Consider the following 23,947-nt stretch of genomic DNA (forward strand, 5'->3'; position numbering starts at 1 on the left):
CAGTTGGTTGATCCTCTGCCTGCTGCGCCAGCATCCCATATGGGCACCAGTTCTAGTCCTGGATGCTCCTCTTCCTGTCCAGCTCTCTGCTGTGGCCTGGGATAGCAGTGGAGGATGGCCCAGGTCCCTGGGCCCCTGCACCTGCATGGGAGACCGGGAGTAAGCTCCTGGCTCCTGGCTTCAGATCAGCACAGCTCCGGCCGTGGCGGCCATTTGGGGAGTGAACCAACGGAAGGAAGACCTTTCTCTCCGTTTTTCTCTCTCACACTGTCTGTAACTCTACCTGTCAAATAAATAAATAAAATCTTTAAAAAAAAAAAAAAGTAAAGTGAAGGACAGGTTCTATAATGGTAACCAAAAAAAATAAAATAAAATAAAATAAAATAAATTCTGCTCAGGATGACTGACTTCCATAAAGACAGAGATTATACCCAGGCTCACAAGTAAGCAAATAAATTCAAATTACAGGTAAATACCATGGGCTGGAGGGAGCTGATTTTTGTTCATTTGGTTGGTTGATGGGTTGGTTTGCCTACAAAATTGTCACTTGTTGAAAACTTTTGTCAATTCAGCAAAGTAGATGTGAGGTGGGCACTTTCATATACTCCTGGTGGGAAGGGATATACATCATTTGTTCATTTTAATTGACTTCCATTATTATTAAGTTTAAAAATTCTAGTCCTTTGCTTTGCATTTTGTCTAAAGCAATTGGTAATATATGACAATTCTCTTAAAAGTATTTCCATCACTTCATTTGGCAAATGTAATTCTAAGAATCTATCACAGTATAATCATCAATTCAATCTCAAATGTATGTGTAAAAAATATTTTTCATAAGTTTTTTTTCAATGGGTCTATGAATCTCTACATAGAGCTACCAACAATGATAATAGCCAACTTCTATGTGCCTAAAATTGGCCATCACAGTCAACCAAAAGTCAGAACCTGATTAATATATGACATGGTCAATTTCAACTCAATCCTAATAACCATCCTGGAGAGATACAGTTACTGAGTCGGGCCTAATCAGCCCAGACCACAGCAGGGCAGGATTAGACTAGAGGAGCACAGACAACCGTAGATATGTCCATAGCACCTGTGTATCTTTTGGATCGCCCTCCCTCAATATTGCTTCTGTCAGTCTAGATTTTTTAGTTTTAGTCAATCTAAATGACTAGTATATCTGAATGCCTAGCATATCCAAATTAATCATTGCAAAGCTGCTTGTGAATGTGGGATCAGATCAAAGAGTGGTTGTGATGCTGTGTTTCATTGATTCTGGAAGCCATATTTATTCAAATATTAACAACACTGAAAGGGAGATGTGTTTTATCTCAATTGCATCTTACAATCACTACCAGCCAGGCAGTGGTGGCATAGTTGTCATTACCTGTGCAAGCAAACTTGGTCACTGCTGTTCCTATTGTCATCACTTCAACTCAGTTGTATGTTTTATGGGTTCAACATAACTGTTTGATGTGTCATGTCTTTAAAAATTATATCAAGATTCAACTTTGAAATAAATGGTAACTGTACACAAATAACCGCATATACTCAGAAAAGTGTGGTATAAATTTTATATTAATGAAGAAATATAGGTTGTATAGGAATGACTCAAATCTCTTTCCAAACCAAGGACTTTGTGATGAACTGAAAAAGAAAAATATTCACAAGTAGCCAAAGCTCTACTGTAATTTGTTACCAAGAACATAAAAACAGATTGCCAATTATACACCCAGTAACACAATTAAAGCCAGAAAAATGTCAAGTCCTTTGGAATAGATGTAAGAAATTCAAAGTATCAATTATATCAACTGATGCAGTACACTTATATTAATTCTTTCTTGATATTAACTTCTGATAAGATCTTATTAAAAGACAAACCAAGAAAACAGGACCATCAAAACTTACAAAATAGGTGTCAATATCTTGGAAAACACTTTTTTAAGGAATATTTCCCACAAAAGGATGATATTTCATGATGGAGGAAATTGCTCCATTTGAAAAAGTATTACTAAGAAAATACAGGAATGATATATGATTTAAGGTAACAGAAAAAACTGTCTACATAAGTCTAAAGATAAGTATAAAAGAACTTTTTCAATGAGCATAAAATAAAAATTCCAAAAGATAAGAATTATGTTCTATTGGCAAGCTTTTGTTCCTTGGTGCACATAATAATGTGTTTTACAACTGCTTGCCTCTTAAAACTGACGAAATACAGCATTTCATCCACAGGGACTAGGCTGTGCACTCCTTAAAGGCAGGCGTGTTCTTTCATTTCTGGTTGCCCGGAGCTAGCAAATTTGGAAAATAATCAGCATGTTCTCCCTGAGTGAATACATGTGAGATGCTCTCTAGTATGTGGATCTCTGGTTTCACATCTTTCCTTACACTGTGATGGAGAAACACAGCCAAATTTTCCCTCTTTTTTTTTTTTTTCTCTCTCTATGTCTAGGTTTTTACTTCAGAACTTCCTAATGGGGACACTATAGGCCCTTGGGTGAGACTATCTGATGTACTGTGGAACATTTAGCATTGTTGTCCCTGAATAATTCAATCTAAAAGCCGTTCACAGGGGATAAGCAAGCTGGGCATCTTCGTGGAGGAGAGTGGGGACAACATTGGCCGTCATTCTTGAGCGAGATAGGGCAGGGTGGTCTCGTGGAGCAATAGCAGAAGCCGGCCTTGGGATATCAGAGGCTGACTGAGATGAGAAGACAACCCTCATGAGAGGCAGCAGTGGTAGCCTGGAGCAGTGTCAGGGCCAAAATGGGCCAAAGAGGGTATCCATGCAGCACCTGGCACGAAGTGTCAGAACGAGGAAGTGATGAGGTCATTTGCAACGGGGTGCACTGCGGCATGACGAGGGCATGCACTTGGCCTGGCACTGGGCGTCAGGGTCCAGATAGGGTGAGAAGGGGGTGCAAAGAAAGGCAAAGGAGAAATGACCACATCCAGGAGGTATTATTCAGTTACATAATATAAGCTGAGGGTAACGGAAGCCAATTTCTCACAGAAGAAAATTACAATGAATCTTGTGGTTCTGGATTGGAATTGGAGGTGTGGGTATGAGTTAATAGTTTTTAATACACAAAGATAGATACAGAAATATATGCACGAATCTACATATATATGCATATATTCCCTCTGTCCACTGAGAGGAACTAGGAGCATACGTGGCACCACATCCTATTTTCTAAATATCATCTTTATCAGAAGGAACAAATGCTTCTTGCAGAATCTGTTGATCCCAGGGCAGTGGCAGGAAAGGTATAAGCTGAGTCTGTAAATCTTATTTTATCAGTAGGTAAATAAATGCTCAAAGAACAACAGGTACACATTAGGACACAGAGGCAACTTTTTAAGGGTTTCCACTAGCCAAATATGAGACAATTGGAACATTAAAATAATCAATGGTAATAACACATTACAAGCAATAAGAAACTACAATTACTTGAGGATAAAAAAAAAACATGAATAAGTAAATGAGGAGCAAAGCAGTGATTGCCATATAGTGGAAAGCCAAATGATAAAAAACAGGAGAAATGATGACATTAGAAAGTCACCATTTGGCAACGATTATAGAAATAATTCAGCCAGGAAGCATCAAAGGATACTAAAATTAGTTTGTAAAAATGTAATGAGAAACAGGGGATTTATATCTTCATAGTTGCAAAGTGCCACCCTACTCACACCAAAAGAACAGACAACTTAATTCAAATATGGGCAAAGGACTTTTCTCCAAAGAAATGCAAACAGCCAACATGCACATGAAAAAAAATGTTCAGCATCACTAATCATTAGGAAAATACAAATCAAAGCTATAGATACAAACCCATATCCATCAGCATGGCCACTATTATAAAGGCAGACAGCGAGAAAAATATAACAAGTGTTGGTCAGGATATAGAGAAACTAAAATCCTTGTGCACTGTTGATGGGAATGTCAGATGGTATGACTGCTGTGAAAAAATGGTATAGCACTTCCTCAAAAAAAAAAAAATTAAAAGTTGAGATACTAGATGATCCAGAAATTTTATTTCTAGGTATCTATGCAAAAGAATGGAAAGCAAGGTCTCAAAGAAGGCTTGTGCCTCCATGTTCATGACAGCATTCTTCATAATAGTTTAAATATGAAAGCAATTCAAGTGACAGATGACTGAACAGGCAAAATGTGGTGCCTGTATACAATGGAGTATTAGTCTTAAAAAGGAAGGAAACTCTGTGTGCTCCCACCTCTATGAAATATTTAAAGGAATTAAATTGATAGAAAAGAAAACGGTGGATGCCATGTGCCGGGGAAGGAGAGAATAAAGAGTCTTTGTTTACTGGTTACAGAGTTCAGTTTTCCAACAGGAAAATAATTCTGGAAATGGATGGCGGTGATGATTGCACAACAACATTAATGTTCTTAATGCCACTGAAGTGTATACTTAGAGATCGCTTTAAAGAAAAAGAAGGACCTTGCCGGCGCCGCAGCTCACTAGGTTAATCCTCTGCCTGAGGTGCCGGCACCCTGGGTTCTAGTCCCGGTTGGGGCGCTGGATTCTGTCCCGGTTGCTCCTCTTCCAGTCCAGCTCTCTGCTGTGGCCCGGGAGGGCAGTGGAGGATGGCCCAAGTGCTTGGGCCCCTGCACCCGCGTGGGAGACCAGGAGAAGCACCTGGCTCCTGGCTTTGGATTGGCGCAGTACGCTGGCCGTAGCAGCCATTTGGGGGGTGATCCAATGGAAGGAAGACCTTTCTCTCTGTCTCTCTCACTGTCTAACTCTGCCTGACCAAAAAAAAAAAAAAGAAGAAGAAGAAGAAGAAGGAAGGACCATGCTACAAAACATTCGATCACAAGGGAAAAAAATGAATGATTTTTACAGTGAAGAAACCTGATACCACCTACATCAGATGATTAAGGTTCATCATCAGTAATGGTGTAAGTTGAGATCAGATGCAACAATGTGAAGGCGTCAATTACTTCTATTATCTTGCCAAAAACAGAGTCTCACCGGAATCACCAGGAAATATGAGACAAATCTAAATTGAAGGACATTCTTCATGGTGTGCTGGTAAATGTTTAATAACCAGCTCTCCAGAAAAAAACAAATAAAAAACCTGAATTGTACCATTTCCATAGTGGAAATGCTCCCACAGTGGCCATATTCACATGACATCAACTTGTTTGCAAAATTTGTGAATATTTAACAATTAGTTCTCATGATCCAGTATGAGCCAGCTCCAGTGTATCAGCTTTGCAAAATTTCAGGCTGTACTCTTCAACAGGGTCAAGGTCATAAAAGTCACAGAAATATTGGGGAATTCATTCCAAATTGAAGAGGACTCAAAAGCCATGCCAGCTAAATGCAATATGATCCTTGACTGGCTCCTTTTGCTATAAATATCAGTGGGACATGTGTCAAAATTTTAATGGGTTTGTGAATTAGATGATATGGATATATTAGTGTTACTGTAGTGTTACTGTCGTAGGATGAATGGTGCCCCCCTCAAAAAGATATATCTACATCCTAACTCCCTGAATGGTGAACGTGATCCTAACTGTGGAAAAAGAATCTTTGCAGGTGTAATGAAGTTAAAGATATGAGAGGAGCACATCCTGGATTTCTAAGGTACTCCAAATCCAAACCGATATCCTTATAAGAGAAGGGCTGACACAGACAGAGGGAGAGGAATGAAGGCTGGGTGGAAACAGAGGAGATTGGGGTGTTGGAGCCACAAGGAGTGCTGGCAGAAGGAAAGGATTCTCTCCAGAGACTTTGGATGGAGCTTGTCCTGGCCAACACCTTGATTTCAGGCTTCTGGACTCTGGAAATGTGAGAGATTAGATCTCTGTTGTCTTAGGCGATCCAGCTTGCAATAATTTGTTAAGGCAGCCCTAGTAAACTCATAAGTTACTTCCCTTGTATTGGTGGTTGTACTCCGGCTATATAGAAAAGTGTCCCTGGAAAAAATGAACATTACAGCATTTGGAGGTGCTATGGTTTGTGTATCAGTTTGGATGTTGAACGTCCCCTAAAAGTCCTTGTATTAAAGACTTAGTCTGCACAGTATTAAGTCACTGGTACTAAGAGGATAGAAACTTAATCCAATTTTCATGTTTGGAGGTGGAGCCTTTGGGAGACCATTGGATTAGCTTTAGCAGTTAGGGAGTCCCCATGATTAAATCCTGGTGGCTTTATAAGAGACCACAAAGATGAGTGTGCTTCCTCTTGCCCTGTGATGCTTTGTGCCCCCTTAGATTCTCGAAGCAAGAACCCCTCGTTAAATATCCAACCAGTGGGGCTGCCCAATCTTGGGGTGTGAACCTCCAGAACTTGGAGCCCAAACCAAACCTTTTCTGTTTATAATGTTAACTGCCGCAGGTATTTTGTTATAGTGACAAAAAGCTGACTAGTACAGGGTGCGTGGGACATGGGATCAGCAATGACCTCAATTATAGCAATTATCCTCAAAGTGCTCAAAAAAAAAAAAAAAGTAGGACTATTTACTCATTTTGCAACTTTTCTGTAAGTTGGAAATTATTTCCAAAGGGAAAAAGAATCCCCATCCTAGAGGTCTAGAGACTTGGAAGAGATATGAACAGGGGGTTGGGGTGGGGTGAAAGCTTTTTCATGGGTTCATCAGAGATCCCCTGCAGGAGACACCACCACCTTTATCCCGTTCTCCTTGGTGAGAGTAATGCCTCCAATAGCCCATTATTTCAGTTCAGTTCCTCCTCAGCTCCAGGGCTTCTATCAGTCCAACCCTTGCAGCCCAGTCTACCCCTCGTGCCTGGAGAGGTGACTCTTGACCAGACGTCTTCCACAGGTTCAACATTTGATCTCCAAGAAGACTGCAATTGATGGAGATACTTGACCTCTCCGTGCACTCAGCTTTGCTCTCAGGTGAGGGCAGTGTCAGTCCAGCCTCTTGCCTGTAGAATTTCAGATGTGAGGCAAATCCCAGCACCCAAATTCCCGGGGACACTTGGAAAGTTCTCCAAATGGTGCTCTTGAAGCCCCTCTTGGGTGGCTTAAGATCAGGAGGATGCACCTGCTTCCCTGAGCCTTGGCAGATAAACACATGGGACACTGACAGCTCTCCCCTCTCCCAGCACGGATGTAGAAGTGCTGGTAGAACTGGTTTGGGCCCACTCTTCAGTGGTTCTTCACATCTTTTACATTTGCCTTAGATGTGCTGATACCCTAAGACAGTAAGTAACAGAAATTTAGTAACAGGTTTTATCTTACTTATCTCTGTAGCATTTTAGATTATTTCAACACCACGGTCTCTCTTTTCTTCAGCCAAAACACTCCCCTGGGTTTTTTCAGCTGTCTGACCCTGCGCAGGTTTTTCAGTCGCTCGTCATCTCCCCAACTTTCATTGTTGGTTTCCTCTGGATTCTTCCATCCTAAATCCTCTAACAAATTCTCCCTTAACAATTCCATTCATCCCCATTGCTTTAATAAGTATCACTGGGTTGTGGGTTGTCTCAGTATTTATGATGATACCTTAGGTCTTCCAGGGCCTGGAGAAGATAGAGGTATCTTCAGAACCAGACCCAACCCAAACAGTTGTAGACTTGAGACCACAAGGGTCCCAGCGGAGGAAACACTTAAGAACACTGTGGGAAAGGGGGAGGTCAGGATCCAGGATGACTTTCGAGCCTTGGGCCTGGTGAACTTCAAATTAGGGCTAGCTCAGTAGAGGATGTGGCTTGTTCACTGGGGGTGGAGGTGAGGGTGGGGGTGGGGTTGCTCTGTAAGTTTGAAGGCAGCAGGAACCAAGCCTTTCAATCCTGTGCACTTTCTTCTGAACATTCAATTAGAGTAGTTTAAAATCCGCCTTTGAAGTGGAAATCATTTCAAAATCTCAGCAAGGCAGCTGAAGATGGAGGGTGGGGAGAGGATGGACAAAAGCACCCAGGCCTCCCTTTGACCTCTTCCGCACAGCTAACAAGCCTCAGCGCATAGCTTCTCTGCCAGCTCTCTGGCTCTTGCTGTTTCTACAGTGGCTAAGGCCCAGCATTTCTGGGACAGAGCTAATTGCAAACATTCCGTCCCATGTATCACCATGTCTGCACTCATACTTGTCAGACTCCATGTCCCATGTTTTGCTTCAGAAAATATGGTCCCCATAGCTCTATTCCATTGTGGTCTACAACTCCCCAGAAGAACAATCTAGCGGCCACTTGTTTATTCGCAGTCATGGCTTTTTTTCCCTTGACACACACCAAAACTTAACCTTGGGCAAAAGCATTTAGCCTTCTAATCCCCTCATTTTCAGAACAGCCTCGTGTGTTTTAAAACAGCACATTTATTTACTTACTGATTTTATTTAATGAACTTCAGACTGGCACAGTTTTTCCACCGACAGGTGAACACGTGGATCTTGTAGGGAAGATCAAACCTGCCTGTTCAAACCTGTTCTATGGGCAGCTCTCCCTGAACCTTAATGTGATCTAGGGCAGGCAGCAACACTTTTCAGGTCACTCTAGGACAATAAAAGGTCCTTGGATGGATGCCAGTCTCTAAAGCAGTCTCACTTTAGTAGGTAAAATGTCTAGTCATTTTACTTGAACACAAACTTCCCCGTGTCAAGCTGGAACCTATTGTTAGGAAACTTGGGGTAGGAAAGGGCGAGCTTTTGGCCTTTCCTCCTGGTTCCCCCCACTCCACCTCCTCACTCATTTTCTCTCCAGCCTCTCTTGGGTTATAGGAAAGGGGAGAATGGAGGGAAGAAAAGTCAAGAGTAGGAAAGGTCTTATTTTTGGCAGGAACTCAGCTGTTATAGATGGGCCTCTTCTAGTCCTGGCAAGTGTTCGGAGCTCACTGATGCTGCCTGATCCTTTGGGGATCCAATCTGACTATTCTGCTGGGTGCCTTCCTGGATTTTGGAGGCCTGTCTGGGACACTCATAGTTTTTCCTGAGACTTGGCGGGAGTTGCTGATGGTATTTTCCCCTGAGTCCTGGGAACACAGGGGCATACACTCACCACTTCAGGTTGTCATGTGGGGCAGGATTGAAAATGACCCTGGGGGAGCCATGTTTTCCCATGTCATCCTAAGTTTGGTCTTTAAAGCGACTTCACCTTTCTCTCTGTCTCTCTCTCTCTCACTGTCTATAACTCTACCTGTCAAATAAATAAAATTAAGAAAAGGGGGGGGGGGCGCCGTGGCTCACTTGGTTAATCCTCTGCCTGCAGCGCCAGCATCCCATATGGGTGCTGGGTTCTAGTCCCAGTTGCTCCTCTTCCAGGCCAGCTCTCTGCTGTGGGAAGGCAGTAGAGGATGGCCCAAGTGCTTGGGCCCCTGCACCCACGTGGGAGACCAGGAGGAAGCACCTGGCTCCTGGCTTTGGATCGGCGCAGCGCCGTCTGTAGCAGCCAGTTGGGGAGTGAACCAACGGAAGCAAGACCTTTCTCTCTCTCTCTCTCACTGTCTATAACTCTACCTGTCAAATAAAAAAAAAATAAAGCGACTTCATAACTGATAATTCCTCCATGCCTCCTGCAGCTGTCATTGTGGGACTTCCCTTCCAAAGGCCTCCTTGTCCCATTTCTTCAGGGATTCCTAGATGAGGTTGAACAGGCTTCAGCAACCACACTTCACCTGTCCCAAACCAACCCTCAATGCCCACCATAAATATGATTGATGGCTAAAGTCACTCTTTCCTGCTGAGCTCTTTGATACTGCAAAAGCTAGAAAAATCTTGGTGGGATGCAAATGTGCAGAATGGGCTTAAATCTTCAGTTTAACAGGCTGATCCATGCATGGTCCTCAAGAACACTGAATTTGAGAAGTACTAATTTAAACGTTAAGATCAATGGTAGGTCATGAAATCTGAAAGACGAAATACAGTCATAATAAATGTCGGTGACAGTTGTAACCACAGATAGTTATGTAATGGTGTGTGCCTCAAGTATAATCTTCATACTAAAGGCTAAAAATTTTTCAGTGTCTTTGTCTAGTCCATTCAGTATTGTTTTTCACTGTTTTTAAAGTTTTTAAACTATGCATCTACATTGTGACTTTTTCAGGAAGTCTTTTGCCATGCCTGGCTCCTTCAATGACTCTCTCCCTCCACTTACTCTTTCCTATTCTCTCTTCTCTCACCTTCCTCTGCTTTTCTCCTGCAAGACCACGTAAGACCTCTCCTTTGTGCCTTGAGCATAACTTAAGGAAAACTAAGGATAGGAAATAGGATGCATTGTGTTCTGTGAGTTGCACAAAAAAATCACTGCTACAGGAACCAGTCTATGGCTTAACATAGTCTCTTGCTTCTGCATCTTCATTGCCACCTGGACAAACACATTAAATGCCATGTTGATATTTTTATCATTACTAACAGGGGTGTGCCGGGCTGAGAGGTGGCCCCTCAAAAGACAGTCCACCTAGAACCTGTAAATATGACCTTTTATAGACAAGAGTGCTTGCAAATGTAATTAAGATCTCAAGATTAAATCAATCCATATGATCCAACTGGGCCTACATTTAAAGGCAAATGTCCTTAGAAGAAGATTATAAGACACAGGCAAAAGAAAAGATAACACAGAGGAGGTGAATTGAAGATGGAGGCAAAGACTGGACCAATGCATCTACAAGCCAAGGAACACCATGGCTTCCTGGTTGATGTGCGAGGCTGACAGGACAGGACAAGAAAGCCTTCTCAGCTGGAGTCTTTGAGGGAACATGGTCATGCTGGTGTCTTGGTTTTGGACTTCAGAACTCCAAAACTGTGAGAGAATACATTCCTGTCTCACACTGTCAAGTTTTTAGTACTTTGTTTTGGCAGTCCTAGAAAATTAATGCAAAGAGACTAGGAGGAATTAATTTTATCTATTTATGAGAAATCAAATCAGTTTGGGGCTTCACTGTCAAAGCAGAGAGAAACTTCATCACATGCAGAGCCAGACTGGGTTCATGGCTCCCAGGAAGGACTCCTATGAAAACCAGGAGCTTCTGTAAAGGGAAGGCTAACTAGTGCTTGAAAGTGTAGGCCACTGGAGTCAAATTTAAATGCTGGTTTTCCTACTCACTAAGCTTGCAACTTTGGACAACTATTCAGCCTTGACTGCTAAGACTAAACAAATGTTAGCTCCTCCTTGGCTCCAGTTTTGTGGCCATTATGTTTGTCCCATGTGTCTGCTGAGCCTTGCAGGATGCTTGTCTCTACTGATTTATCTCCCATCCCTGGAATGGCCACTCGAATCCCAGGCTCATTTGTCCTTTTAGTTCAAAACCCAGCAGCAGCAATTAAGACCCTTGTGTTGCTGATCATAATTTCTTGAGAGAGCGAGCATGATGTGTGTTCAAGGACTGCACAGCTGTCTCAGGCTGACTCTCTCTGGCCAGAGAGTCTCTCTGAAGGGGAAGTGAGCGGGAAGGCAATGGCAAAGCTTCAGCACACTGCTGTGCCTTGCATTTTGTATATCTTACAGCTTCCTTCAGAGCGCATGCCTTTGACATCAGAGGTTTAGAATGTCTCTTACCTTTAGATTATAAATTCCCCCATTTCTTATTTTACTTAACTTTCCACATAAGCTCTCCAATCTAATTTGAATTTATTTATGAGAGTGCCATATTTCTTTTCTCTAAGTAACTTTTTGTTCCAACATGATTTTTTAAAAAAACTCATAGTTTCCTCACAAATTTGAATACTAATACTACTAATGATAACTGTATTTTCTGAACACTTTTTCTGTGTTGGAGTTTGTGCTACACATGTCACATGGATTCTGTTAGCTTGGTAAAGTTATTATCTACATATTACAGCTAAGAAATGGCATACCTAGTTGGGTCCTCTAACTCTTGAGCTCATACTTTTAACTACTATGCTGTTCCTAGAATTGATTTGGACCTTTTTTTTTTGTATAAAAAGTAAAGAAAATTATTGATGTAACTGAAGTTCAGATGCAGGGTGGTTTCACAGTTGACTTGGCTCCCACTGCATGTCCCCATGATTCTCCTGGCCCTGTTCTTGTCATGTGTTTTCATCCTCAGGCTAACAGTGAGACAGCTGTGGCAATGCCAGCTCTCGTAGCCATGCACACACACGTCCATAAGAGAGAAAGAGGATGTCACTCTCAGAAACTCGCCCAGAAACACAAAGAACTTTTTGAGAAGCTCTAACAAAATTCCCCTTAAGTCACATCCAAAATGTGGCACAAGCTAAGTTCTGGATCAAAAATGAGTAAGAAGAACAGGATCAAACAGATCACACAAGCTCACCCCTAGAATCAGGGATATGATGTCAGCTTTCCTTTGAGACACCCATGGGCTGCACACAAGTGAGCAGGACTGTCAGTAAGGATTTAGTTCAGCTCTCAGATGTGCAAAACCTAATGCCGGAGGATTGAACAAGTTAGAAGGCAAATCAACCCTGAAGCTAGTTAGTCTGGGGCTAACATGGCAACTCCATTGTCACCCACTTTCTGTCTTCTATCACAATTCTTTGCCATTATCAATATGTGTCTTCTACCTTATGATCCAAAACAGTTCTGGAGCCTCAGCCATCACAACCTACCTTCAGGCGCCAAGAAGGAAGGAGTACTTTCCTTTAAGGAAATACCCAGAAGTTACATGAAACACTTCTATTTGCATCCCGTGAAACAGAACATAGCCCTTTGGCAACATCTGGCTGAGGGAATCCATGAAATATGGATTTTATCCTAGAAAATTTTGAGCCCATCAGGGATTACACTTCTATAAAAAAGAAGGGCAAAAGACTTAGGAGAGCACTTCAAATAGCTTGCAGAAAAATGGAATTAAAAGTTTACTTTGGTATAAAAAATTAATCCATGCAGAATTTTTTCCTAATTGCATTTTTCACGAACTTTTTGAAGAAAGATTATATTGAAAGATACTAGCAGAGCCAGTGCTGTGGCGTAGTGGGTAGGGCTGCCGCCTGAAGTGCCTGCATCCCATAAGGGCGCTGGTTCGAGTCCCAGCTGCTCCACTTCTGATCCAGCTCTCTGCTATGGCCTGGAAAAGTAGTAGAAAATGGCCCAAGTGCTTGGGCCCCTGCATCCGCGTGGGAGACCAGGAAGAGGCTCCTGGCTCCTGGCTTCGGATCGGTGCAACTCTGGCCATTTAGGCCAACTGGGGAGTGAACCAGAGGATAGAAGACCTCTCTCTCTCTCTCTCTGCCTCTCCTTCTCTCTCTGTGTAACTCTAACTTTCAATAAATAAATCTTAAAGAGAAAGAGAGAGAGAGAGAGAGAGAGAGAGAGAGAGAGAGAGAGAGAGAAACCAGCAATCTTTACAACAGGTAAAAACATAAGTTCAAGAGAATAAAAGAAAATCAAATACTGGTTAAGCAGTCAACAGTGTGTCTTGTAGCGCAGCTTGGGTCACTGACCGAGCCCTAGACTTTCTCACTGATCCAAATGCTCTGGCTGGACACCCTGTGTCACATACCCATTCTTGAAGCATAGGTGTGGAGTCATCCCAACCCAACCTCACAACTGATGGAGGGGCAGTAGTTCCTTAAAGTGATGATTCTGTATTTTTCATTCATAAGAGCTTTTTTCTATATTAAGGATCAGATATTAAGCTTGTGTCGTCTAATATATTGCAGATGGTTTTCTAGTTTATCATTTGCCCTTTACCTTTAAAGTGATTTTATTCCAATTATTATTTTGACATATAGAAATTTTACATTATATAAAATCAAACATTGTTTTACATATTGTTTCACTTCTCTGTTAGAATGATCTTTCATAACCAAGAATTTAATTCTCACCTATATTTTCTTTCTCTAATTGAATTTTGAGAGACAGAGATATCCACTTGGTTCACTCCCTAGGCCAGGCCAAAGCCGAAAGTCAAGAACTCAATCCAGGGGCCAGCGCTGTGGCACGGTGGGTTAATGCCCTGGCCTGAAGCGCTGGCATCCCATATGGGTGCCGGTTCGAGACCTGGCTGCTCCACTTCCCGTCCAGCTCTCTGCTATGGCCCGGGAAAGCAGTAGAAGATGGTCCAAGCCCTTGGGCCCCTGCACCCGCATGGGAGACCTGGAAGAAGCTCCTGGCTCCTGGCTTCGGATTGACACAGCTCCGGCCGTTGCAGCCATCTAGGGAGTGAACCATCGGATGGAAGACCTCTCTCTCTCTCTCTCTCCCTGTCCTCTCTCTGTGTAACTCTGACTTTCAAATAAATAAATCTTTAAAAAAAAAAAAAAAAAAAGGCTGGCGCCGCGGCTCAGTAGGCTAATCCTCTGCCTGCGGCGCCAGCACCCTGGGTTCTAGTCCCGGTCGGGGCACCAGATTTTGTCCCAGTTGTTCTTCTTCCAGTCCAGCTCTCTGTTGTGGCCCAGGAGTGCAGTGGAGGATGGCCCAGGTCCTTGGGCCCTGCACCCTCATGGGAGACCAAGAGAAGCAGCTGGCTCCTGGCTTCAGATCAGTGCGGTGCGCCGGCTGCAGTGGCCATTGTGGGGTGAACCAACGGAAAAGGAAGACCTTTCTCTCTGTCTCACTCTCTCTCACTGTCCACTCTACCTGTCAAAAAAAAAAAAAAAAAAAAAAAAGAACTCCATCCAGGTGTCCTGCATGGGTGGCAGGAACCCAACTACATAACCTATCACCTGCTGCCTCCCAGGGTGTGCATTTGTGGAAAGCTGGAATTGACAGCACAGCTGCGAATTGAACCCAGACACTCTGACATGAGATGCATGTATCACAAGCAGCATCATAACCACTCGGCCAAATGGCCACTCCTAACTGAATTACTTTTATATCGGTCATCAATTGCATTCTGTTGCACATGTAACAGAAACCCCGCTGACAGTGGCTTAACAAATAGAGGTTCCCTTTTCTTAGATCATAAGTTCAGGAGTGGTTTGGTCAACTTACAGTATCAAGAATCCCAGTTTGTTCCATATTCCCGTGTCCCTGTCCTTGATATTTCACTTTTTCTGAGGCTCAGAAAATGACTGCTATACTTATAGGCAACTCATGTGCTGTTTAGGAAGAAAGCAGAAGGCCAAAATGTGAAAGCTGCTTTTCACCTGAATCCATTTATCCCATCCAGAAATCGATATCTTTCCTGGAAATCTCCTCTATTAGGTTTCTCATCAACCAGAATTGTATCACAAGACCACTAGAGCAAGGGACTCTTGGGGAGATGAGAATTTTTACCTGAGCCCATTGATGTCCTAAACAAAAACAGATTCTATCACAAATGTGGGAGAAATGGATGTGGGGCAAACAACACTGTCAGAATTTTCCATCTAGAGTTTTCTTTGATATAGGATATAAAACAAGGAGCTAACTTAATTTTTCCCATTAGTCTACCAATTTTCCTAACATCTTTATTGAAAAGAAGAAGTCATCCTTTGTTCATTGATTTGGCACACAAATACATCACATGTAGAAACACAGAGGTTCCAATCCTGGTATCTAAAAGGCAGATAACAACTATAAACTTCTGACAAAACACAGGAAATGACCATTGAAAGAGGTGACCATTGAAAGAGGTGACCATTGAAAGGTGGCGTGGAGAATACACCAAGACAAAGAGAAACTGGATGGCTGTTGGCACTTGGAAGAGGATGACCTAGGCAAGCTCTCCAATTTTATAGTTTTATGCCTGAGGGCAGCCCTAATCAGTGCTCAGTCTGGGATAAAAACCTGCCATATTACTAGCTTGAAGATCTAGAAGGAAGTGGATGGGGTTACTATACAGGGGAAAATAAGGGGATGAGAGAAAGATGCTGGAAAGGAGAGCGCCACAGTGGGGAAGCATAGAATTCTATATATAATTTCTGCCCAAATCTCTGGTTGTCCCTTGAGCTACACATGGGCATTGCAGACACCATGCAGCTAAATTAGGATTCAGATAATTGCACAGTGATTTAAGCTGGTACCTACTGCAAGAAACACAGAATTTCACGTGTTAGCTGATGACTTAAAATACACACACACACACTTTCTTTGGAAGGATAGGATAGAATCCACATACTCTACAATTCGGCATTCACAATAGGGCCAGATACAATAAACTGAATCCTAAAATGACCCAGATTCTAGAATTAGCGGACAACAGTTTTTAAGTGCTCTTATAGCTGGGGTCTCAGTCTATTTCTACTTCCTCTTCTTGGAATGGGTATAAAGAATAGGTTATCTTTTAAGACGCATGTCCACATATCCTTAAAAAAAAAAAAAAGTGTGGAAGTTAATCAGGCTGATGAACATTTTAAAAGGGGGGTGGCAGGGATTCTGGGTACAAATTCCCAATGATAAGATGGTTTTATCGCTTTTGTGTAAGCATACCCTCTCCATGATCAATGAGCAGACTGAGCACAGAGCTCTCATCAAACCCTTGAATCCCTGGTTTCCTTGGGTCATAGGCAGAAGAGCTCGCAGCTGTGGCACTGCATGGTTCTACTGTCCAGCTTATTTACCACCCTTACTAAAAATCTAAACAACCCCTCTTCAGTGAAGATTGTCCTGCAACCCACCCCACACCACCTGCCTTTGGTGTCTTAATGATTGTCCTTTCAGAAGTCCAACACAGAAGGATGATTTCTATAAGGGATAGTGAAAAACCAAGATGCAAAGGGTAAGAAAACCCTAAAGGGGTTGTGAAGTCTGCTGTAGGGTGGAAGCTGAAGTGGATCACCTTGTTAACCTATTTCTTTACTGTTTAGGGAAAATAGCTCATCCCATGATTGCTCCCTATTCTGCAAGCAAGTTTGCTCTGGATGGCTTTTTCTCTGCTATCAGGAAGGAACACTGGCTCACCAACGTCAATGTGTCAATCACTCTCTGTGTCCTTGGCCTCATAGACACAGGTAAGGCTAGCACATTGGAATAAATGACCTGTGGATGGACTATCTGCCTCACCGTTGTGGGTAAAGGGGAGTGCTGGACTCCTTGACTCACGCATAGCGTACTAAGGATCAGTGACAGAAAATACTCTGTCATTGAATGCAGCACTTCTATCACTAGTGGAGCCTCTCACCACTCTTTGAATCTGCTTTCCAGCTCTGACCACCAGGTTGGCTGAGTGACGCCACACCCATCACCTGACCCTTCTCTGAGCACCTATGTCTTTATGGTCATTATTTTTCCATATAAGCCTTAAAAATATAAATTTGTTTTTCTTAATAACATTACCAGTAATAAGATATACTGATATCACGAATTCTTTGATATGATACACTGAGAGGAACACAACATGATTTTTGTGATATTCTTTCCAAAAGCACATAACCTTATCATAAGAGGAAAGGGACAAACCCAAATTGAGGAACATTCACAAGACAATTGATCAATATTCTACAAAAGTGTCAAGGCCATAAGAAAAAAGGAGAGAATAAAGAACTGTAACAGATTGGAGGAAAAATAAAAAATTAGTACTAGGAGCAATCATGGATAAAATCTAGAAGATAAAAAGGAAATGACTGGAAAAAATAGGGTCTTTAATAAGACTGTATCTGTTCTGTTGTACCTCTTCTTCATCCACTGCACAATGGTTATTTATGATGTGACAGTTAGGGGAAACAGGGTTAAATATACAAGGTATACTTTGTACAGTTTTCACAACTCTCTGTAAGTCTAGATAAAAGTTCATCTAAAACTTGGGGCAGGTACTATAAGAAATTTTTATTTAAAAAATAACTGAAAGGCTAGCATTTTGTCTGACAGTTAAGGTGCCTGTTAGGACAGCTGTACCCCATATCAGAATACTTGGGTTGTATACCCATCCCCAGCTCCAGATTCTAGCCTCCTGCTAATGTGGATCCTGGGATGCAGAACTGATGGTTCTAGTAATTGTATTCTTGATGTCCATGGCGGTCTGCCCTGAGTTCCTAGCTCCTGCCTTCAGCCCCCAGTTGTTGCAGGCATTTGGGGAGTGAACCAGTGGTTGGGAGTGTGTTCTCTCTCTCTCTCTCTCTCTCTCTCTCTCTCTCTCTCTCTCTCTCCCCTCTTAAATAAACAACTTTTTAAGTAATTGAGTACTAGTTTCAGAACAAGAGATGATAGAACAATCAAGTATGGAGACAGAGAATCTCCTCAAGAAGGCTATGAAAATGTGGAAGGAGAGAGAAGGAAAAATTAGTTTTCTCAGTGGTGACAAAGGAGCAAAATCCTGGGTTCTTGTCTCTCTCTCCCCTTTTCAGGTAAGTCATTATCAAACAGCACTCGGCTTGTGCACACGGTAAGGTCCCATCAGATATGGGGTCATCAGGTGGCTCATGTCCTTATTTTGTCCTCCTCTCCCCACCCACTTTACTCTCTCACTCAGACCAAAATATCCAAGAGAAGAGTGTGATTTGGATCTCCTAACTAATCTCTTCTTTTTTTAAAAAAATGTTTTTTAAAGATTTATTTATTTATTTGAGAGGCAGAGTTACAGACAAGACAGAGGGAGAGACAGAGAGAAATGTCTTCCATCCACTGGTTCACTCCCCAAATGGCCACAACAGCTGGAGCTGGGCTGATCCGAAGCCAGGAGCCAAGAGCTTCTGGGTCGCTCACTCAGGTGCAGGGGCCCAAGGACCTGGGCCATCATCTGCTGCTTTCCCAGGCCATAGCAGAAAGCTGGGTCAGAAGAGGAGTAGCTGGGACACAAACCGGTGCCCATATGGGATGTGTGCAGGTGCCACAGCCGGAGGCTTAGCCTGCTACACCAGTACAGGCCCCTCAACTAATCACTCTAACTACCTCCACAAAGCTCCATACAGGTAGGCAGGGCCCCTATTAACACTAAGACCTGTCTTGGCTCAGCAAGCTGTAAACCTACCCAGTGTCCAGGTATTCATTCTAGGGTCTGTGAGGCTCACAAGGTAAGCACTGGCCAACAACTGCTGGTGTTTACAGGTCTCCCGTCATGTACCTCCACTGGTCTTGCATAACACCACTCTTCCCTTGTCCTTCTACAGACACAGCCATGAAGGAAGTTTCTGGTAAAATCAATATGAAGGCTTTTCCGAAGGAGGAATGTGCCCTGGAGATCATCAAAGGGGGAGCTCTCCGCCAAGATGAAGTGTATTATGGCAACTCACAGTGGACCCCTCTCCTGCTGGGAAACCCAGGGAGGAGGCTCATGGAATTTCTCCATTTAAGGAGACTTGATATAAACAGGCTATTAAACAACTAGGAACTCCCTTAAGGTTGGGCATGGTGAGGGATCTTGGGACTGTTCTGCCCAATATTTATCTGAGCTCTACCCGTGGAGGCATCTTCACCGAGGGTTGACTAGGGTGTCCCCCAGAGACATGCGGTTCATTGGTCACATCTCACAATTGAAATGAGTCCCTCTAACACTTGCACAGTGGAAATGTAATTACAATAAATGCCATGAAACACTGCAGCTTGCAGGTGTGAAACTGACAGTAACCATAGGCATCATTACAAAATAATAATATCAAATTTACCTCTTCTATATATAATATGACAATGCTTAGTACAATATTAATTACAATAAAGGTCACATAAACTTTATACATTCAGAACTGGTAGCTATAATTTGAGTTCATTCAGTATGAGCCTTTCAAAATCATAAATTTTACAAATGAAATTTTTCAATGTTCAACTCTTATTTTCTAGTCTGAACTTTTCTTCTGTTCTTGAGTTGAAGAAATCACACTACTCCTCATTTGGTGGACATCTTACCTTCATCATGACTGTGTAATTCAAATACTCAATATATTATTGAACATTGCTCCCCTGTAAAGGAAGACACCTGGACACAAACCACTTGAGCAGACCCAGGGAAGTGTTAAATCCTTAATGTTTGAGTCACAGAACCTATGTCTGTTTATTGCTCTCAGAATTCATCAACCACGTATACTTTACATGTGAACGCTCAGCTGTATATTGGAAGCTGGGAGAGGAGGGATTTGAGTTCAAGTGCTACCACTCACTTGTTTAGTCATACATTAAACAATATTTATCAAATACTTGCTTACATCGCCTGACTACAACCAAATAAGAAACAAAATATCAACTATCTTAACAACTCAGCAAAGCTCCAAAATGGCCAGGTAAGAGATGGCACCCTCGTACTGAGTAATTTTAATAAAGCTTAATGGAAAAGAGGACCACTTATAATAGTGTGAGCAGAGCATAGAGAAATCGTAAGGATTAGTGCAGTATTTCAGGGTTCATTGCAGCTAGTCCTACCCCAAGGTCTAGAGGGTCAAAGGAAAGAACTGTTACAAGAAACCATGGATAGAGATATCCATTTGGAGGGTGGCATGTGACAGAAGTTTTGACATTTGGTTAAGGAGTGCAGCCAGCACATCAAGGGACTTGAAGGAGTTATCTGGGGAATAAACACCCCGATCCCACTCATTTCCTTCCCTCTGATCTCTGACTGGTACTTCTCATTAGCTGAACAGTCAGGCAAGGGAGTGGACTGGTAGACATCATACAGGTCAGCTTCCCTATGCACAAAGCAGGTGGAAAAGGATGGAGGGTGTTGGATGGTGTCCTGCAGGGATGGATAGAGTGTATCCAGCAGGATCCCAGTGCTCCTGAATAATGGTTTCTATGGTAAGTGACATGGGCGCATGGGAGCATGGAAGATGTTTCCTTCTCCCACCTCTGAATCCAAACGGGCAGCAGAACAGCTTGGATTCAGCTAGGCTTAGCAGCCAGGCAGTCAAGGAGCTAGACCCGAGAGTGTAAATATGATGGACTTCCCATGCTATGGTCAGTGCAAGGGAATGGGAGAGACCTAACTGCACCTACATGCAAGAGAATAGGCCAGCGCCGTGGCTCACTAGTCTAATCCTCCGCCTGCGGCACCGGCACCCTGGGTTCTAGTCCCAGTTGGGGAGCCAGATTCTGTCCCGGTTGCTCCTCTTCCAGTCCAGCTCTCTGCTGTGGCCTGGGAGGGCAGTGGAGGATGGCCCAAGTGCTTGGGCCCCTGCACCTGCATGGGAGACCAGGAGGAAGCTCCTGGCTCCTGGCTTTGGATCGGTGCAGCGCGCCGGCCGTAGCAGCCATTTGGGGGGTGAACCAATGGAAGGAAGACCTTTCTCTCTGTCTCTCTCACTGTCTAACTCTGCCTGTCAAAAAAAAAAAAAAAAAGAGAGAGAGAGAGAATAAAGCAAAACCCTGAAGTTTGTTTTTAATTAGGTAGCACATTAATACACATCCACACACTCTTGTATAACAGTAAGATGTGGTGTAAAACATATCTCAGCTTCTGACCAATCAGATTAACTCCCCTCTGTCTCTTGTAGAAATGAACCCAACCCACCCCCTCTTCACAGTGAGGGGAGTGGGTCCATTAACTCCTTTACTAAAAGGTAGAGATGATATGAAAGTTGAGTTAGAATTTGCCTGGAAAGAGATCAAACCTCTTTCTAAATGAGGCTTTCTGGAGAATCCAAAGTGAAAGATCTTAAAAAGTAGGTCTGAGAACTGAAACTGTCTACACCCACATAAGTTATTATCTTCACTAACACTAACACAACATTAAAATTCCACCATCTTTATCAGCATAATTTTACTATTCCAGGAAACTATTGCCCGGGAAGATAAATGTTGCAAAGCCATTTTAAAATGCTTGATAGATAGCATCAAGTAACTATTACTTTTGAAGACTGCTTGGAACCCTCACTTCAAAATTCTGGGCTTGCCAACCCCAACTGGTCCTTACCCAATTCTAATCAAGTCACCACATGGAGGCCCCACCTTAAACTAGACTCCGATACCTCTGAAATACCGCACATTGCCCTCCCTACCCTGGGAGGCTGCTGTGAGTCCATCTAGGTTGTACTCTCTTGGACCTAGGTTAGCAGTGAACTCATGTTTGCATTAATAGCAGGTTGTTTCAGTGATCTTTTCAGGGAGCCAGGATATTATCAGCCTCCCCGAGAAGCCCACTTGAGAGCCATCCTCCAGTTGCAACCTCACTCCCATGGTCCTCAGCTTTCAGGAGTGGCAGGGGTTCAAGCAGCACCAGTATCAGGAGTACCAGCAGTCCAATGACCATTGTCACTGGACAAGTTCCACTTAAGAGGACCTAGTCTTCCTGGCTTCCTTGATCAGAAACTTAAAAATATACGTACAAGGATGTCCACTTTCACCTGTGTGAGACCCAGAGATGTATCACTCACATCTCACCTACACTGACCCACAAAGTAATCACACTCTCGCTGAAAGTATCAGTGAGCCTGTCTATCAGAAAGCTCACACCGAGAAAAATTATGAATGTAATGGAAGTCAAAAAACCTTTATTACAAGGCACACTTCCACAAACATTGGCAAAATTACACAAAGAAGAAATTAATGTGAAAAAAAATTCTTTTTTCTGGGAGCTACATCTTAGCAGGTAGTAGGGACTCCACATGAATACAGAAATTAGCTACATATGGCAGAAACTGACTATGCGCTGTACAACATCTACTTTGTTCCTCTTTGACACTCAGTCTGCATTTTTGGTCTCCCTTTCTTGTGAGTGGGACCATGTAAAGGAGCTCTGCTTGCGCATATGAATTTCATTAACAAATATTCAGTCTATAGCACTCAAAAACAAACAAAGTATCAGTGAGGAATGGAGTGTCTCCCCAATACTTCAGAGGAGAGAAGGAAGATGGAGTTTACATCATTCAGTCTGAATCATGTAACTCAAAAGAGCCTTATTTGGAAATAGGTCATTGCAGCCGGCGCCTATGGCGCCAGCACCCCGGGTTCTAGTTCCGGTTGGGGTGCCGGATTCTGTCCCAGTTGCTCCTCTTCCAGGCCAGCTCTCTGCTGTGGCCCAGGAAGGCAGTGGAGGATGGCCCAAGTCCCTGGGCCCTGCACCCGCCTGGGAGACCAGGAGGAAGCACCTGGCTCCTGGCTTCGGATCAGCCGTGGTGGCCATTTTGGGGGTGAACCAATGGAAGGAAGACCTTTCTCTCTGTCTCTCTTTCTCACTGTCTAACTCTGCCTGTCAAAAAAAAAAAAAAAAAAGAAAGAAAAAAATAGGTCATACCATACCCTTACTTAGATTAGGAGGAGGGCAACCTGGATTTGAGTGGGCAAGATGACCAGTTCTGCCTCCTAGCCTCCAGCCTCCTTCCTCCCCCTCATTTGTTACGCACAGTCTATTCTGACTCTAGCTTGAGGCCCCCAAACAATATCTAATCTTTCTCCACAAAGAAATTAACTGATAGGAAAATACAAATTTTACCAAACACCACATTTGTGATATAAAGTAAACCTCTCCCAGAAGGGAGAACCCCCACCTTCCCCAAATTTAAAACAATCTTAATGCCTTATCCTTAAGAAAATGCTTAAGTCATAGGATGTCACTATTATGAAATCCCTGTGGCATGATAACAAGGGATCAGGCAGACTTATATGTACTCACATGGGAGAAATGGCAAGACATATGGAACGGGGAGGGAAGTGTGTGTGCATGTGTGCAGAGGGGAGAGGCTAACTAGCGTAAGCTACTCGTCTAAGAGCTGGCAAAATTAGGACTGCCTTCCCTTTGAGGAAGAGACCTGGGATTCTTTTTTTATTTTATTTTTTGAAGAAAGCTTTTATGTAATGAATACAAATTTCATAGGTACAGCTTTAGGAATATAGCAGTTCTTCCCCCCATACCCACCCTCCTACTCCTACTCCTGTCCCACCTCCTACTCCCTCTTTCATCCCATTCTTCATTAAGGTTCATTTCTAATTAACTTTATATACAGAAGACCAACTCTAAGTAAAGATTTCCACAATTTGCACCCCCCACTACACACACACATAGTATAAAGTCCTGTTTGAGAACAAGTTTTACAGTTAATTCTCATAGTGACTCCCGTTGTTGATTTAACAATTGACACTCTTATTTATGATGTCAGTGATCACCCGAGGCCCTTGACATGAGCTGCCAAGGCTATGCTGTGATTCTTACAATGGCAGTGTTATGGTTTGAACTGTATCCCAGAAAAAGGTTGAAGTCCTAATCCCCAGCACCTCAAAATGTGACCCTATTTGGAAACAGGTCGTTGCAGATAATAGTTA

General features: G+C 42.9%; 1 protein-coding gene across 1 annotated transcript in view; it reads left to right on the forward strand.

Moving 5' to 3' along the window:
* The window catches only part of HSD11B1 (hydroxysteroid 11-beta dehydrogenase 1), a 48,070-nt gene extending 28,538 nt beyond the window's left edge, over positions 1 to 19,532 (forward strand). Inside the window, exons 6-7 of the mRNA XM_062211305.1 lie at positions 16,636 to 16,779; positions 18,874 to 19,532. Of these exons, the coding sequence (XP_062067289.1) occupies positions 16,636 to 16,779; positions 18,874 to 19,091 (362 nt within the window). The 3' untranslated portion in view covers positions 19,092 to 19,532. The remainder of the gene's footprint in view (positions 1 to 16,635; positions 16,780 to 18,873) is intronic.
* The last annotated feature ends 4,415 nt before the right edge of the window (positions 19,533 to 23,947 follow it).

Source organism: Lepus europaeus, chromosome 14 (assembly GCF_033115175.1).
Source record: "Lepus europaeus isolate LE1 chromosome 14, mLepTim1.pri, whole genome shotgun sequence".
NCBI classification, from domain to species: Eukaryota; Metazoa; Chordata; class Mammalia; order Lagomorpha; family Leporidae; genus Lepus; species Lepus europaeus.